Below are 15,963 nucleotides of genomic sequence, written 5' to 3'. Positions count from 1 at the left end.
AGAGTGCGACCGCCATCTTGACGTCCTTGGCCACGCCCCCTTGACGCAATGGTTTTAAGTAAATATGCCAATGAAATTTTAAAAAACTATATAGATTGTAATTGTTACCCCCTCAAGATACCAACAAGGGGTAAACATGCCTAAAAAAGCAATCCTTCAGGTAGAGAGAAGAAAGATTGCTAGACTGTTACAAAGTCATCCTGAGTCCTAGGCACCCCTTTTTTCAGCTGACTGGTGGTAACTGACTAACTGTCCCTGAGCTCTGCCTAAACAGCCCCATGCTTATCCTGAAAACACTTAGAACATAGTGAAAACACCTACACACACAAGGGTACACTTAGGGTACCCCTATGATTCGAATGACCTCCCCTCTAAGTCCCTAGTATATAACGGGACATCCCAGTTTAGAGGGCAGTAGCTCTTTCTGCACTTTCATTTGTGCACTGCTGAAGCCTGAGGTCCTTTTAAAAGCAGATCTGTGTTGCAGAACTGCTTTTAAATATAAATTGTACCCAAACTCGACTTTGGTGTTAGGGGCACTTAAAAATTGATAAAGTACAATATTTTGGCATATTAGGTACCCTCGGTCACCCCAAGGACACTTATAAAAGGAGTTTTATGTGCCCTGGGGATAGAGAAATTGCATGTTTCACTTCCCTCATTGTAGTAAAGCACTTTCCAAAATAGACTTTTGTGCTAGGAGCAGTGTGGAGTGAAGAGCTACATTATTTTTGTATATTCAGGACCCCCAAAGTCCACCCCCAGGTGTACCAGGGGTTGGGGGGGGAGGGTCATGTATCTATGAACAGGGTCCTTATAAAAGCAGTTTTATAGTCCGTGGTGTTGGAGAAATTGTTCAATTAATTTCCTCCATTGTAGATCCCCCGCCACATAGGTTAACATTGCAATAGTTCATAAATTCATAACTACCGTAAGGGACAACCGAAAAGTATCATTCAAGGACTTAGGAGAATGGTATTGATCAAAAATATGCTATTGAATTTATCCTAAAATGTACAGAAAAGTTAAGACTTTCCTGTCTGTAAGCCAAAATTCAGCCTTCCAGTGGTCTGCCCTGATCGGTCAGGGTTAAATGGATTAGCCAGGCTGGTTTGATGAAGTGATACGTGGCACCCAGGGAGAAAGGCTATCTCTTGTAAGAAGGCCATGCTCCTCAGAAATGCTAGAGCAGGTGGGAGGGCGTTTAAAGCAATAGCTTCAAAGGTAGAAGGGAACAGGCCGAGACCGCTAGGTCCATCTACCCCCTCGACTCTGAACCCAGCCAGATGGTAGGCTTAAGGAAGGAATTTGCAATTGTAGGAGGGAAGGGAGCTATGGAAAGAAGCCATACTGGAGGTTGGTTTAGCTAGCTCTTTCTTCTCTTCCGAGACTTCAGCCATATTGAATTTTGGAAGAATAGTGCTTTCTGGGAGGCCATTGTGCCACACTTTGGAGAGAAATGGTCATGCTTTGGGGTGTTGACCTCCACCTCATAAGTGCACTACTGCTTGACCCCAGAGAACACTGAATACATGTCTGAGAAGGGCAGAGCCTTTCAGGTCTGCTGCTTGAAACTAAGAAGGCTTGCCAAGCTGGAAACTTGCTTTGCATGATCAAGCCCTGCATTCTGACTGACTGCACCTGCTGTATTATCTGGAACTACAGCCCTTTGGATGTACCTTGCTTCAAAGGGATTAAAGAGTTGCCGCCCTGCAAGCTACAGGTTAACAGAGCTCACCTGCCTCCACTCCACCAAGAGTACCCCACCTGGAGTGTATCCAGTGGACTTTTAAGGTTGTTGTCCAGGTGCATTGTGTGAATTGTGGCCCCAACCTGTCAAGGACCATCTTGGAGATTCCAGACTCTTGGATTGTGTTTTGGGCACTCTGGACCCTTAAGAGGAACTTTGGAAAGAAGTTCCAGAAGTTTAGGAAAGTTTGAACTTTTATGAAAAAGCTCCAGAGGGCGACTGGACTTTCACAGAAAGGCAATCTGGTGAACCCTCAACGAATCCGGTCTGCTGACATTGTGTGAGAAATCCTCCAGAAAAGTTTCTAAGTGTGAAGTTAAAATTTAGACCGGTGCCTCCCGCTTAGTGTATCCAGCCAGGGCTCGATTTGAGTCAGCCTCAAACTTTGACATTATCAGAGGCATCCAAATGTCCAGTAGGGACACCATTGGTTTCTAAGCACTAGAAAGTGTTTACTCTTCAGAAATTCATATCTCTAGTTCACTTCATTGGGTTTTTGTCATTTTGGTGTAATTTTTTTAAAGATCAAAATATTTCCTATTTTTATTAATTGGTGTTGGATTTATATCATAGTGTGTCTTAATTATTCACCTATCTCCTAAGTTAAGCCTGCCTGCTCGCAACCAAGCTGCCCAGGGTTGAGCATGGGAATAATTTGAGACTTGTATTGAGCCTTAGACAGAGTTAGGGGTCTTATTGTCGGTGGTAAGTATATATTTACTACTACTACAAATAAGCCACTTTCCAACATACTCACGCCATTTTCTTCATTGTTCAAAAGTCGCAATTGACAAATTCTTTGCAGGATTCCAATACAGTAAGTAGTTTCATATTTTTCATACTCTAGATGGTGATCATACAGGTAAGAATCCTGTATGTTAGGTGAGACCATCTTTGAATTTTTTAAGCAAAATCAAAGATGTCAGTCATCTGAGATGCCTATTAGTGGGGAATTAAACAGCTTTGGCAAAGTCAATAGTTTTCAATGTGCAACATATTGAATGTTGCCAATGCTTTTTTCATGTTCGATACAAAAGGGAATGATGGACGGAGCGTTTGAGCAAATCAAACACTCACCCCCAGTCAACTGATCTGGGCTTAATCCATCACCATTCTTTAGCTCACTCAGCCACCCCAGTTCAGAAATGGCCATATGCAAATCAGTCTGACCCTGTGCCTCATGGGAACAGTCCAGCCCGAACTGCCAGCCATGTCTTCCCTGGACCGGAAACAAGCATCCTGGGACCGGTTTCGGATTCATAATCCTCATCAGCCAGGCTATCTTAAATCCAGTGGCCAAGTGAGCAAGGCACTCGCGTCTGAGCATACCCTGCCACACATAGGGCGAATAAAGCGATACATGTTCAGCATGAAATTGGGATGCTATTTATATGAAATGCGGAAGGTTCTGGTAAAAGTGACTAAAGGCAGAACCAAGTGGAGTTTAAAGAAATGGTCTTTGCTTTCAGCAGATGTTTGTACCATGTGTTTTCTGGCACTCATCACACTGTTACCAATGTGAAATGACTGCCAAGTCTTGTAAAATGTGTGTAATTTAAACTCAGTTGATTTAGAACCTGATTTTATAGTGCTTTGGCAATTACAAGTGTTAAAATTATTTTATACAAACATGCGCGAACGCAGCTAATGTTCTAAAGTTTTCTTATGCTTATGTTTTTCGTTCTCTAAATATTTGTTTGTTTACTTTTTATTGGTCTTATCAATGGCCATAGGTTGAGAAATATACAGACCAGCTTCTCTGAAATGCAGAGTTGCCGGCATAATTGTCAATAGCATTTTATCACCACGTTTGATTTAAATAAATAATCAAAAAAAATATCCAGTCTGTGAAAGGTGAAATAAAGTCTACCTAAAGATGTTTTAACATGACCATTGAGTATCAATAAATAATGCCACAGAGGTAATGTATTCTTTGCATTATTGAGACCTAGCAGTTCAAATATGCTAATACAATGCATGTTAATTTTGGAATGAAAACCCGTTTAACCAAAGTGCAGCACCCTGATTTTAATTTTTCTTTCATGATCAGTTTTTACAAATAGAGTGAAGCAGTATGATAGAACTTGACAAACGCCAGTGGTGATCTGTCATGGAACAGGTTGATGCATGCCAGGGCACTGAAATGTGACCATCTCGGGGGTATTTGAGTTCACAAAATGTTCTACTTTGGAGGGTAATGCCTACTCTGGGGATCCTTCTCTTTGTCAGTAGAGGATTTCAAATTTTTGCGAATATAAATTTGGTGAATCTATTCTGAAATATAAAACAATATCAAATGCTGCATTATTGTAATGTTGTAAGAATGATGTTCTGGGAATTTTAGTAGCTTGAAATGCCAGTATTATCGAACATTTCTCTCCAGTGCACCTTCGTGTGCTGAGTTGCGTGTGGTGCTCAGCTCCCACACGTGGATGATTATAGGTGAAATTGTGCAGTAAGGCGGAATTTGTTATTGAAATCCATCGGTGCTTGGCAGCCATGTTGATTTATTGGTGAACAGATGTATAAAACAATTATTTTGTTTTCCCCTCTTTAGAGTCCCCATCTGGATGAAGTTTCCCAGTTTGAAGCTGCCTTGGCAGAGTCCTACTTGACCAACTTCTGAAATTGCAGATTATCCTTCGGCTTTACAATTCTCAGTGAAAGCTGGGAGTAAAGGGAATCTACTTAGTTGGTGAGAAGGAAAGCATAAGAACTTTACGAATAAACTTCGAACCACTTCAGGGGCCGCAAGAAGTTTGGGTTAAATGTATAACATTTTTTTAATATCCCTGTGATGCATCAATGGATCATGGTTACAATTAGTTTTAATATACATGCTGTCCAGAATATCTGCAGACACACTCCATAAAGCTGACATGTCCCCATTTTAGATAAGACAGCCATTTTCCTAGCCTATAAACCAGTGTACCTTAATCGCATCATAACTAAGATTTTTAACCATTAGGCTTGCCGTACAACAGTCAATGTTTGAAATCCCACCTGGGGAGCAGTCCTAGAGAGTCCGGACCTGATGAATAAATGGGTTTGGCTGTGGGAGTTCTTGGACATTAGAAACCTTTTGCCATTATTCCGTGGGTTCATGGCTTATTGTTTTTGACACTTGTGATATGCAATTACTTTTCCTTTTAATGTTCTGGGGAGAAAAATCTGTTTAATGCCCAAGTGTACTGTGCACTATGAACATGGAAAAGAAAAAAAAAACACAGCGGGTTGTCATGTGATAAGGTTGTTCCTGGAAAGCCGGTGTCCATTTGAGTAGGGCAAAGCCAAAGAATTAACTTAACTTTTTATTTATTTTTATTTTTTATTTTGTCTTTTGTCAATTAAGGTGCGTGGGAAAAGTAGCGTTGTTTTAGAGTATTGTTTGGAACAAGTTGTGGGTACTGGGCTATTGAACAGCACTTGGATCTGGTTTGTCCTCTTAACCTCACACTAAGTTATTTATCGATGTGTTAAGTTTGTCTCAGATTCTTCAGATCTTAATTGTGGATTATTGCTTAATAAAGGTTTAATTTATTACTACAACCGACCCTTCCTTCTCAATTGATTAGGGAGTCTATTCACGTTCAGCAAACACCTGTGGATTTGAAAGACCATTATGCCTCCTTTTAACATTTGTTGCACACATTCATCCCCTTAAGTAGCGTAACAATATGCAGAATCCAAGGGTAATAATGTTCCTCCCCTGTCCTCCCCACAGGTGCTAGTTTAGATATGTCATAATTACGTCACCACCTTTCTACCTTTTTCACGCGGAGCATTTGTAGAAAGCTATGTTATAGGCATTATTGCTACAGGACAAACTACTATGGCAAGCTTTGTCCAGAGGGAGATCATGAATGCCTACTGGGCTCATATAAATGAAGAGTTCAACAGGCAGCTACCTCAAGTGCTACGGTGGACCCTAAAATTTCTGAATTTGATGCCACCCGCCACATGCATAAGTGAGGGGGGGGGTGTAACCCCTTGAGACTGCAGACTGGGAACACTGAGCCAAAGCAATCATTCAGCAGCTTACTGAATTTCTGGAACAAAACTACCGACTGGACATCTTGCAATCATGATTCTGTTTCAACCAGAGCACTGAGACCACGCTGATCGCTGCCACAGATGACATCAGAACACTCCTTGACCATGGAGAAACTGCAGCCTTGATCCTATTCGACCTCTCCGAAGCATTCAACAGTCTCCCACAACACCATCATCAATATACTCTACAACATAGGTATACAGCAAGACGCCCTCAAGTGGATTTCCTCCTTCCTTACTGGATGCACACAGAGTATCAGATTACCTCCCTTCACCTCAGCACCCAAATACATCATACGTGGCATACCGCTGGGATCATCCCTCATCGCCCACCCTGTTTAACATGTAAATGAATCACCTCACCCCCCCCCAAAAGTCGTCGTATCCCATGGACTCAACATATTAGCTTATGCAGATGTCACTCAGCTAATCCTCTTGCTCACAGATGGCCCCTTCAACGCCAAATCCAACTTCCGTGATGCCATGACCAAAATAGCCAAAGGGATGACAGACCACTGCCTCTACCTCAATTCTGAAAAAAGCAAAGTACTGATCTTTTGGAACACCTCTACATGGGACCACAGCTGGTGGCCTGCAGAAGAACTCAGACACACACCTCTGCATCATCCTGAACAGCCAACTGACCATAAAGTCAAGTCCATGCAGTTTCTTCCTCCTGCTTCCACATACTTTGCAAGCTCCCCAGAATCTTCAGATGGACCCCTGCCAACACCAGGAAGACCATCACTCAGGCCCTCACCACCCTCTATGCTGGCATCTCCACCCAGCTCCCCCAAAGACTCATGACCATACAGAATGCTGTAGCCAGACTCCTACTGGACCTACCCAAACGAACCCACATCACCCCCACCTTTGAGACCTCCACTGTCTCCCATCCAGAAGAGATGCCAGTTCAAGATACTCACACACGTCTATAAAGCCCTCCATGACCTGCTTCTATCAGCTGAACTGCCGCCAACCTGCTAGATACCTGTGCTCCTTTTCGCACACAATGCATCTACTGCAGCTGCAGCAGTGTCCACTCCTTCTCCTACATCACTGCCAAAACCTGGACCGACCTTCTCCTCCAGCTCCATACAGCCCCCTAACTGGCAGATGTCAAAGAGACTGCAGACTTGGCTCTTCTAAGACCTAGCACTAAGAAGCCCCTAGGGGTAACAGTGTTGCACTTTACAAATGCTGTTTAATTATCCTCCCTCTTGGGTACCTAAAAATGGTGTTTTGGAGGAACGCCAATTTGCAGTTCGAATCCCCTCCTCCAAGGGCCGGAGTCCCACAAGCACTGGCAGTACCTATAGGACTGCATTTTGTGGTGTAGAGCATGTAACCACATGCATGCGTAAGTGCACATTTGAGCATGCCTATGCTTTATCATGTTAGTTGGAATATGCAAAGTGTCCTTTGGATCTTAGTTTCAAAAAGAAGTTAAATTGGGTCTGTATTTGACTCCCTTGTCTATAGTTCCGTTTTGTTTCCTTGTGAAATTAAAGGTCTGTTGGCAAGGATGCCTGTAATATAGTCTTAAATTTGTTTCTAGGGCGTAGGAATATAATAAACCTTTCTGTTCCTTTAACTTGGAGGGAAAAAAATGCAATGCCCAATGGCAGGGAGAAGACGCCAATAGACTAACTTAATGAAGAAAAAAAATAAAAATAAGACTCTGCCCCAGTGGCAATGAGGAGAAACTGTCTGACTGCTTACATGTAAGGGTCTGCTCACATAAGAGTCCAGAAATAAGTAAGAGGCTCATTAGTGGTAAACAAGGATCGCTTTATGTGTACGGTATATGATCAAGAATTGAATGTTGAATGTTTGTGTAAATGTAAAATAGTCCTTCATGCATTGCAGTAGTATGCATCAAATGGCATGAAACTAGAGTGCAGTGCTCCTCTAGGGCACTGCCTAAGCCCACTTAGTGTATGTTAATGAATTGATGAGAATTGGACTTTCAGACTGCTGCACTGTTGAAACCGACCTAGGGAGCCCGGAACCTACAGGGATGAAGGAAAATGATCGGGGGTTATCATCCTTACACACGGTGATTGGGATGCACACCCCGCCTCTACATAACTCCTCTCCTATATTAGGGCCTTATTATATAGACGTGGTGGTGGTCTGACCACTGCCGCACTGCAGTATTATAAGTGTGGCGGTCAGACCGCTGCTAGCGGCGCGGATCAAGACTCCTGCGGCCGTCTGGCTGTGGTGCGAAGCCAAAATATGCTTGTGGTTCCGCAGTGACACCACTGAGCATATTTTGAGTTGCCTCACCGCCACCCTTTTCATGGCAGTTGCACTGCCATGAAAGAGGTAGCGATGAGGCAACAAATTAACCCTACAGGGCCCTCTTGTGCCTCTGTGCATGGGGGTGCATGCAGGGGGGCACCTGTTGTGCCTCCTTGTGGTTAGCAACCCCCCAAGTTCCTGCACGGAAGGAATGCACGACATGTCCCATTCCTTCCTGTCTGGAAAAGTGCACTGGCTGTCCTGCGGCATTGCTGTTTGTCTCACAATGAGTCTTTAAACAGCACTGCTGCGGGACTGCCATGCTGCTCTCCCGTCAGACCACAAAATTACTTGTAATCAGATGGGTGGCGGCGGGTTTCTGCAGTCCTGGAATAGAGCAATTGCATACCGACCACTCCAGGGCCACTGAAAGTGATAATTAGTCCCTAGGTAGAACATGCATCCTCTGAAGTGGAAACTGAGTACTAACCTGATTGATGTTGCAACACCTTTACTTTAAATGTTCCCTGAACATTTTAAAAACAGTCAAATGTTCCCATAAAATGAGTTAAATCTTTTTTCCACAGAATATTTATCCGTGCTAAATCTGTAGTTTTCCAGTCTTGTGGGAAAACAGTTAGCCAGAGGCCTGAGCTGTAAGTTTTCCTTGTTCCAACTTGATACTCTCTGCCATACAAGCTGACTTGGGTGGAAGAGCTTTAAAACCGATTATTGAGACTCCTCCCAATTCTAAGTGATGTGTGCAGAGAGCTCCCTTTCGTCTTTCCTGAAGAACAAAGCATTAGATATTGTTTAAGGTTAATCAATTGGTCAGAAGTTCAGCAAGAGACTGAATTTTTAAGAAGACAGAATGCTCTTGAAGTGCCCTGTTTTGTTAGTTATATGATTGTTTTCAGGGGATGCTTTGCACATAGGTGCACTGCAAAAGAGAAGTTGAATGATCTGGGTTCTAGGCTACCCTGCCCCACACTAATGCCGGTAAAAACAATATGAATAGTCTGAGCTTAGCTAGAAACAATCCTTATCAAGTTAGTATTCTCAAATCTTTCAAAAGAAACTGTAGGGGTATGCTGGGGTGTAAAATAAGTGTTTAAGATCAGAAGGTGAATGAGCAAAACCATGCCTTTACGTTCTATTTTTTTTCTTGTCACATTTGCTATGGGACAAATGTCAGGCTAGGTCTTGTGGAACATTGCAGTTCTTTCTTTTAATGTCTAGATTAGTGTTTACAAAATCCTCTCACTTTGCAGTCATTGAAAGTAAAGTGAACTATCTGACAATCTTGCTGGGGAGCTAGGAGTGTTGAAGGAAAGGCTGTAGGATGGCAGTTGTTTCTACCACAAATATTTAAATACCTTAAATGAACTATACAAATATTTCAAAATATACCAGCAGTTAGGAAAGCCCTAATGAAGCATATATTTAGGCTGTGGGGTTTTAGGTTTAAACCTATAATAACTGATAAAACCCCACTGAAAGAAAAATAGCCCTCACCGGTGAACACATATAAACACTGAAAAAACACCTGCACAACCACAAGTTCAACAAAGATTGGAGAGATATTGTTTGTATTTGCAGTGATTCAGCTACGTATATAAAACATTTGTGTGATGACCTGTCCAAATTGATACCCGAGCTGAAGTGATTCCCTGTAGGAGATCCTTGCCACTTGTTAGATGGTATGCTGAAAGCATCTTTACAATCTTCAGAGTTAATGAGGGATGCTACTGACTTTTTAGTCCATTCTGGTGCACTGTTTTCTTATGCCCAGGAACTAAAACGCAAATATTTATCATTTCGTGCTTTATGTGGCATCAAGGAAAGAGTCATCCCAACCGTGTCCCTTAGCTGACGGTTCTCAGCCCAAGGGGCTATGAATGCTGAGAGGGCCTTTTCACAGAAGTTTACATGGGAAGGAAAGCGCGAGCGCACATGACCAAAGACTCACTGAAGAAGTATTGTATGGTGTACTACAATAAGATTCATTTGCAAAAATCTCTTTGGACCTCATATACACTATACGTACACTGTCTATATACCATGTTCTTTCAGTGCAGAAAGCAAGCAATGATAAAAGCAAAACGTTCCATAAACACCGGAAAAACACTTTTTGTTGTTGTTTTTAGTGGCGTGAAAATGTGTAACCACTGATAACTGTTTTTTAAGATATTGAAAACACTGAAAAAACCCCACCAGAATTTATTAAAAATAGAAACTGAAAACAGGACAGCCTACATATATTGTTTTTCTGAAGGGTGGTGAAAAGTTAGAACTTAATAGGAGCAAAACAAATCAATACACTTTACATGGTGTGCAAATGATAAATATTTGCTTAAACTAGGGTTTCACAGATTCTTTGTGCGCTATGTAGTTTTATCATTAATCTTTGTTGCCATTTCAATGGAAAATGTGTGGTCAGCAAATGACCTTGCACTACCACGCTATGCTTTAGTAATACATTTGCGACTGTGTTCCAAAATGCACCACCGGCTACATATCACACCCATAACACTCTCCTGCTAAATTGGCTTGGCTCATTTGCCGTACTTGTTCTTAGTGTGATATTTGCATTTTTCACAACACTTATGACTTCAGTGATGCAACATTGATGGTAGCACCACCACCGTTGTCTGCAATATCATTTTGTGACTGGTTTTGTCACATTTCTGAACACACTCATGCCATGGACTGACCTGCACACAGCTTGACCTCTTGAAACTTGACTAAACTGGGGGCGTGGCTTGGACGGCAGAGCCAATGGCTGCCTGTCCCCGTCGCTTGGTTGATCGCGGAACTTCAGCAATTGATTTCCCTTGAAGACGGCACTATGTATGCTTGAAGAAGATGAAATTCTACATCAGAATATTTGCGGCGTCTAATGATATCCTTAGCTGAATGGGATATCTGCAAATTAATGACTTTTCACCATGTTAGTGTTTTGACTTTATGCGGTGACCTAAAATGGCGGACGGAGTTTATCATCTCTTGGAAGCTGCGGTGGACAAACGAGGACCCTTTGAACCCTGTTTAAGATCGAATCCTTGCGTTCATATCGTCATCTGAGGTCCAGTGAGGTAACTATATATACAATTTCGTGCCGGAGTGATAATCTCTGCACTACGTGATATCCTGCCTGACTCTAAGATGGCAAAAGAAAAAACAGGGGAGCCCTACTCACTAAGGAACCAGGGTAATAGTTATATGGGAAAGACAATGGTTCCTGTGGAATAATATAACTTATACTTGTAGTAAAACGCACAATCACAATATAGAGGGTTAACTAATGTCAGAGGGTGAAGGAACCACCCACACGAATGATTCAGTGTAACATATTTTATAAATTTTTAAACAAAAATAGATATATACATTGTTCAATTACTAATCAAAAAAACAATTTTGCTTTGTGTCCCAAGTGAAACGGAACCTAAGTGGCAGTGTGAGTTTTATATACAAGGTTTCCACAATTCATACAAGTTGACCATTATCAAAATGATTTCTATGTGAACAGCTATATACAGTGATATGCGCTGGGCAATGGTTCGCTTCTTCTGTTTGTCAATGGCGTTTTGACCCTCTAATCAATGTGGGGTCTCTTCAGGAGTAGTGATGAAGGGACATCTATTGGGGAAAATAGAAAGAGCATAAGGCCCTAATACTGGCACAAATGCAAAAAATGAATGAAACAACCGTGTAATGGAAGGGGTACCTGAGAATGTAGCTGCGCATCCTCATGAAAATGATGTGCCACACGTGAAGAGTAAAGGAAAGGAGCTACTCACATGAGGACCCGTCCGGGTACTGATATAGTGAGAAGGAATGAAAAGAGGAAGAATGTGGTTAAAAGTAATTTGTTGTATGCACAAGGATTTTCTGATGTGGTGTAGTAGCGGTTGCCTAGGGGCTCTTACCTCAATGTGAGAAAAGGGTGCCAATCAGATAATGAAGGTGGGCCAAGAAGGCTCTACGTATAGTGTGCCACAGCTGTAACGGTAGGCCAAATCCCTTTGTTGGTATGGGTAACAGTGACGTGCACTGAGGTCATCTGCAGGGCATTACAGGGGAGAGGTTGGTTGCATGAATGAAAATGAGCGGGAAGAAAGATGTGCAGTGCGTGCCAATTGTTACCAGGATCAATGATTTTGAACCGCGGGACAGAGGTCTGCCTGTGCATTCTGCAAAGCAGCCTCGGTCAGCTTTGTTTCCGGGTACAATGACAAGGATCCTCATGGAGGGTAGATGCTTAATACATTTTCCGCCTTTCAATCTAGGGAAACGGCAGGCCTGGCTGGCGAAAACCGCTACACCGAGTGATCCAGTGCTCGGTGTCAGTGAAAAGTGAAAAAAGACCTCAGTGGGAAATTTAGAAACAACAAATTTAGGAGTATGGCACATCGTGGGTGTAGCCGCGCTGTTAATTGCTAATATTACTACTGTACCAGCAATAGGTACTAAATGAAGCGAGCAGGAGAGGATCATGTACAAAGCGTGAAATAGCTGTCACAAAATGCAAGTGGTATTCCTACTGTTCTCCGTTTAATCCTATGAGTACCTCTAGTACATTGGGCATTAGTTACTTCATTCCCGTTCGTGTGCCATGTAATTACACCCACCTGCTCGCTTCTCGAAGCAATTACGTGCTCAGTAGAAATACTAGCAAACCGATCATGTGGTTTGGTTTATAATATGTGTGTTCGTATTATTGTACATAGAATGATCCATACGCAATGTGAAAGATCAGAGCAACATACATGGGGTCATGCCGTTTAATGATTCCCAAATATGGTCTGTGATTCTGAACCTTCAGTGAGATTGGGGCTTTGCGGGGGGCGGCCGACCGGAGGGAGGCTCTCCATACCCCCCCCCCGGGAGTTTTGGGGCCCCGGGAGAGGGGAAGGGGGATGACTGGCAGGAGACTTGGTTGGGCTGTCGTTGGGCGGTATTTGGGCTGGGCTTCGGCTCCTTGGGCTTGTGGGGGTACTTAACCGGCCATGTCAGGTCACTGTCCACCATTTTAGGGACCGTGACACGGCAGCCGGTGTTTAGGCAGGGGCGATTTTGGTTTGGGAAAAGCCTCTGTTTTATTTAACTGGCTTCACGGTGATTGCTCGCTTCCCCTCCCCCCCTCCCTCCTGCCCCCTCGCTCCTTCCTCCAGGTTTTCCTCCGTCGGGTGAACTGCTCCTGTGTTTTGCATGAGGCCGGGTGCACCCGCTCTGTCTGGAGCGGACTGCGGGGAGCGCGCGCCGCGCTCCGAGCCCTCCATCAGCTGATTGTTGATCTATGGACGAGCCTCCGGCGGGAGGCGGAAGCAGGGGCTGAACTCCGTGTTCTGACGGATGGGCTCCTGCGTGGCGAAAAATCCCGTCCCCGGGTGAGTGTCTGTGCAGGGCCAAGCACACAGGAGAGGTGGGGAGAGGGGAAAAGGGGGGGCTGTTCGGGTGCGTAGCTTTTTAACGGATGGACCTGATGAGTGAGGGTCCGCAGCGGTGGTGATCGCATGCTGCGAGTGTACGCGGTCACACCCGATGCGTGAGGCGGGTGACGGGGGAGGGGGCGGGCGGTTGTTGGGGGAGAGGCGGGGGGGGTGGGGGGGGAGATGGCACCGGGCTAGAAGGGCAAGGGCGCGAATAAGGCGGCGCTGGCGTCGTGGGGGGGCTGGGGGCCTGTAGAGTGCGTTCGGTGAGGATGGGGGTGAGGGGATGGTGGGGGAGGGGGGAGGAAATGGAGCGCATACTGCGGGGGGGGGGCTGCCAGGGGTACATACTGGGGAGGAGGTGGGCGAATGGGGGTTTGGCTGGCGGGGTGGACAACACTCTGGGGCTGGGGGTGGGAGAGACAGGGAGCTGGGGTGGTTCCATGGGGCTGGATCTGGAATGGGGGGGAGCTGGGGGTGCGGGAGTGGTTGGGGGCGGTTGTTTCGGGGCGGGTGGGGTGCACTGCGGGGGGTGGGGCTTGCAGGGGGGGTAGGGGAGGGTGGGGTGCAGGGAGGGGTGGGGGGTCCAAGGGTGGTTGGGGTGGGTTGCCAGCAAGGCGGGGGGGGGCTTTCCTTGGCGCGCTGAGGGGGTGGAAGGTAGGGGGTGGCGAGTAATCCCGGCATGCTGGACTTCCTCCTCACTTTTTTCTTGGCAGGAACGGTTGGCTGGGTGCTCGGGTGAGCAGCATGCGGCTCCGACCCACCGAGTGGATGGGCCGGCTCAGCCTGGTACGGGTGGTCGCGCTCCAACGTGGGACCCCTCACGAGCGAGTGTTAGATGGCGGGAGGATAGTTTCCCCACCCCGAAGGGTCTCGACGGCCGCCGGGAGATAGGGATGGAGTGTTGGTTGACCTTAATCTGAGTGGGTGTTGTGGTATGCCGTGTGCTGCAGATGATAAACTGAGTTTTGTTTTAGGGAGGAGGTGGGGATTAACGAGTGGATACTGTGGGAAGACGGTTGGGTAAGTGAGTTTGGAGTCGCAGAGGAGGGGGAGATGCGGGAGGGGGTGGGGGTGAGGAATAATGATGTTGGAAGTGTCTTACAGGTACGCCCCCGGTGGGCAGCGCCGAGAGTGACGGCCCCCCCAGCGAAACTGGTTGGGCGGCGGGTTCCCGTGCGGACGCCAGCCTTGACGCCAGGTAAGGATGGTGGTAGAGCGGGGAGTGGCTTGGGCACGCCTCATGGAGGCCAGGTGTTGGTGTTAGGGATGCACGGGGGAGGTTTGGTGCAGCTGGTAGAGGGCAGGTTGTGCCAGATGCCGGGAGGTACAGTCAAGGAGGAGGGGGGCGGTTACAGCGTTGGCAACTGCCGGGACGGAGGGGGTTGGGGCAGGCGAGCCCGGGGGGGGGGGGCGAAGGCGGTTGCGGGGCACCTGTCCGGTGGCTCCCGTGTGTGGAGGCGGCCAATTATAGTCGGGGTGTTAGATGTATTTTATTTATGCCGCTTAGTGCCTCAGGTGGCTTGCAAAGTTTGTGGCTCTATCGTTTAAGCCGCTCTACGCCCCTCTGCAATGGGAAATTGTAGTCCAGCAGAAAGGTTATGCACTGTGGAGGTTTTTGGTTTTGAAATGTGGGCACTCTAGTACGCGGTGCAGGGCACCATAGTCTGGGATGTCATGTGTTTGAGGCCCTGAGGGTGTCCGATGTCTCTTGGTAACCTCTCTAATGATGACAGTGTGGCTTTGGACCTCTTTCTGCCTCGTTCTTAGCTTTGTGTGGTGGGGATGGCTGCCGGACACTATCACGAACTCCCTCTGTTTACGGCCTCCTTCACAGTTAAGAATTCGGAAGCATTCCCGCTTAGTCAATGGGAAGCACGACCAGTGCGGGCACCCTGGGCCGAAGGAGGGATAGACCACCTCTGCGGTACATTTTTGAGTCCACATTAGCGCCCCTGGTTCTACGAAGCTGTTTGCTTCTAAAAATAAATAAATAAATTAAGAAAGAAACTGAGCACTATACCGCGACACTATTGTCCCCCAGGAGAGTGACTGTACTAGTCTGTCTTTCCCGCTCAGCATTTTCCAACCTGGTCACGTGAATCACTTAATAGAATACACGTCATCTACAACTGTAGACTTATACCCGGCACTGGGGGTAATGTGAGCCTTGGGTTAAGGCCCTCAGCGTTTCTTTTAGGGGTTGCAAGATATGAATAATTTAATGCTGACCTGCAGCCTGTGAATGCGCGCAAAGGCAATTTTGTTTTCCTAACTGCTAGAAGTGTACAGTTTAAATAATTATTTACATTTTGTTTTGAATTGCAAAACATGACATCATAATGCCTTTCCTTTCACAGTCTATGCCCCGGCAAGATTGTCACTTAATTCACTTTATTTTTCTGTCGCTGACTACCAAGTGAGAGAAGTTTGGTTTGTAAACACCAATATCCATTCAAAATCAGCAATTTGTCAAAAGAC

The 15,963-nt window shown here is 45.5% G+C and overlaps 1 protein-coding gene across 1 annotated transcript in view; it reads left to right on the top strand.

Annotated features, from left to right (window-relative positions):
• LOC144827308 (E3 ubiquitin-protein ligase RNF138-like) overlaps positions 1 to 5,286 on the top strand; it is a 62,490-nt gene extending 57,204 nt beyond the window's left edge. The window contains exon 7 of the mRNA XM_078685677.1: positions 4,308 to 5,286. Within this exon, the coding sequence (XP_078541803.1) occupies positions 4,308 to 4,376 (69 nt within the window). The 3' untranslated portion in view covers positions 4,377 to 5,286. The remainder of the gene's footprint in view (positions 1 to 4,307) is intronic.
• Positions 5,287 to 15,963: the final 10,677 nt, after the last annotated feature.

The sequence above is a fragment of the Lissotriton helveticus genome, chromosome 4_1 (genome assembly GCF_964261635.1).
Source record: "Lissotriton helveticus chromosome 4_1, aLisHel1.1, whole genome shotgun sequence".
Classification (NCBI taxonomy): domain Eukaryota; kingdom Metazoa; phylum Chordata; class Amphibia; order Caudata; family Salamandridae; genus Lissotriton; species Lissotriton helveticus.
This window is presented reverse-complemented; position numbering and strand designations above follow the sequence as displayed.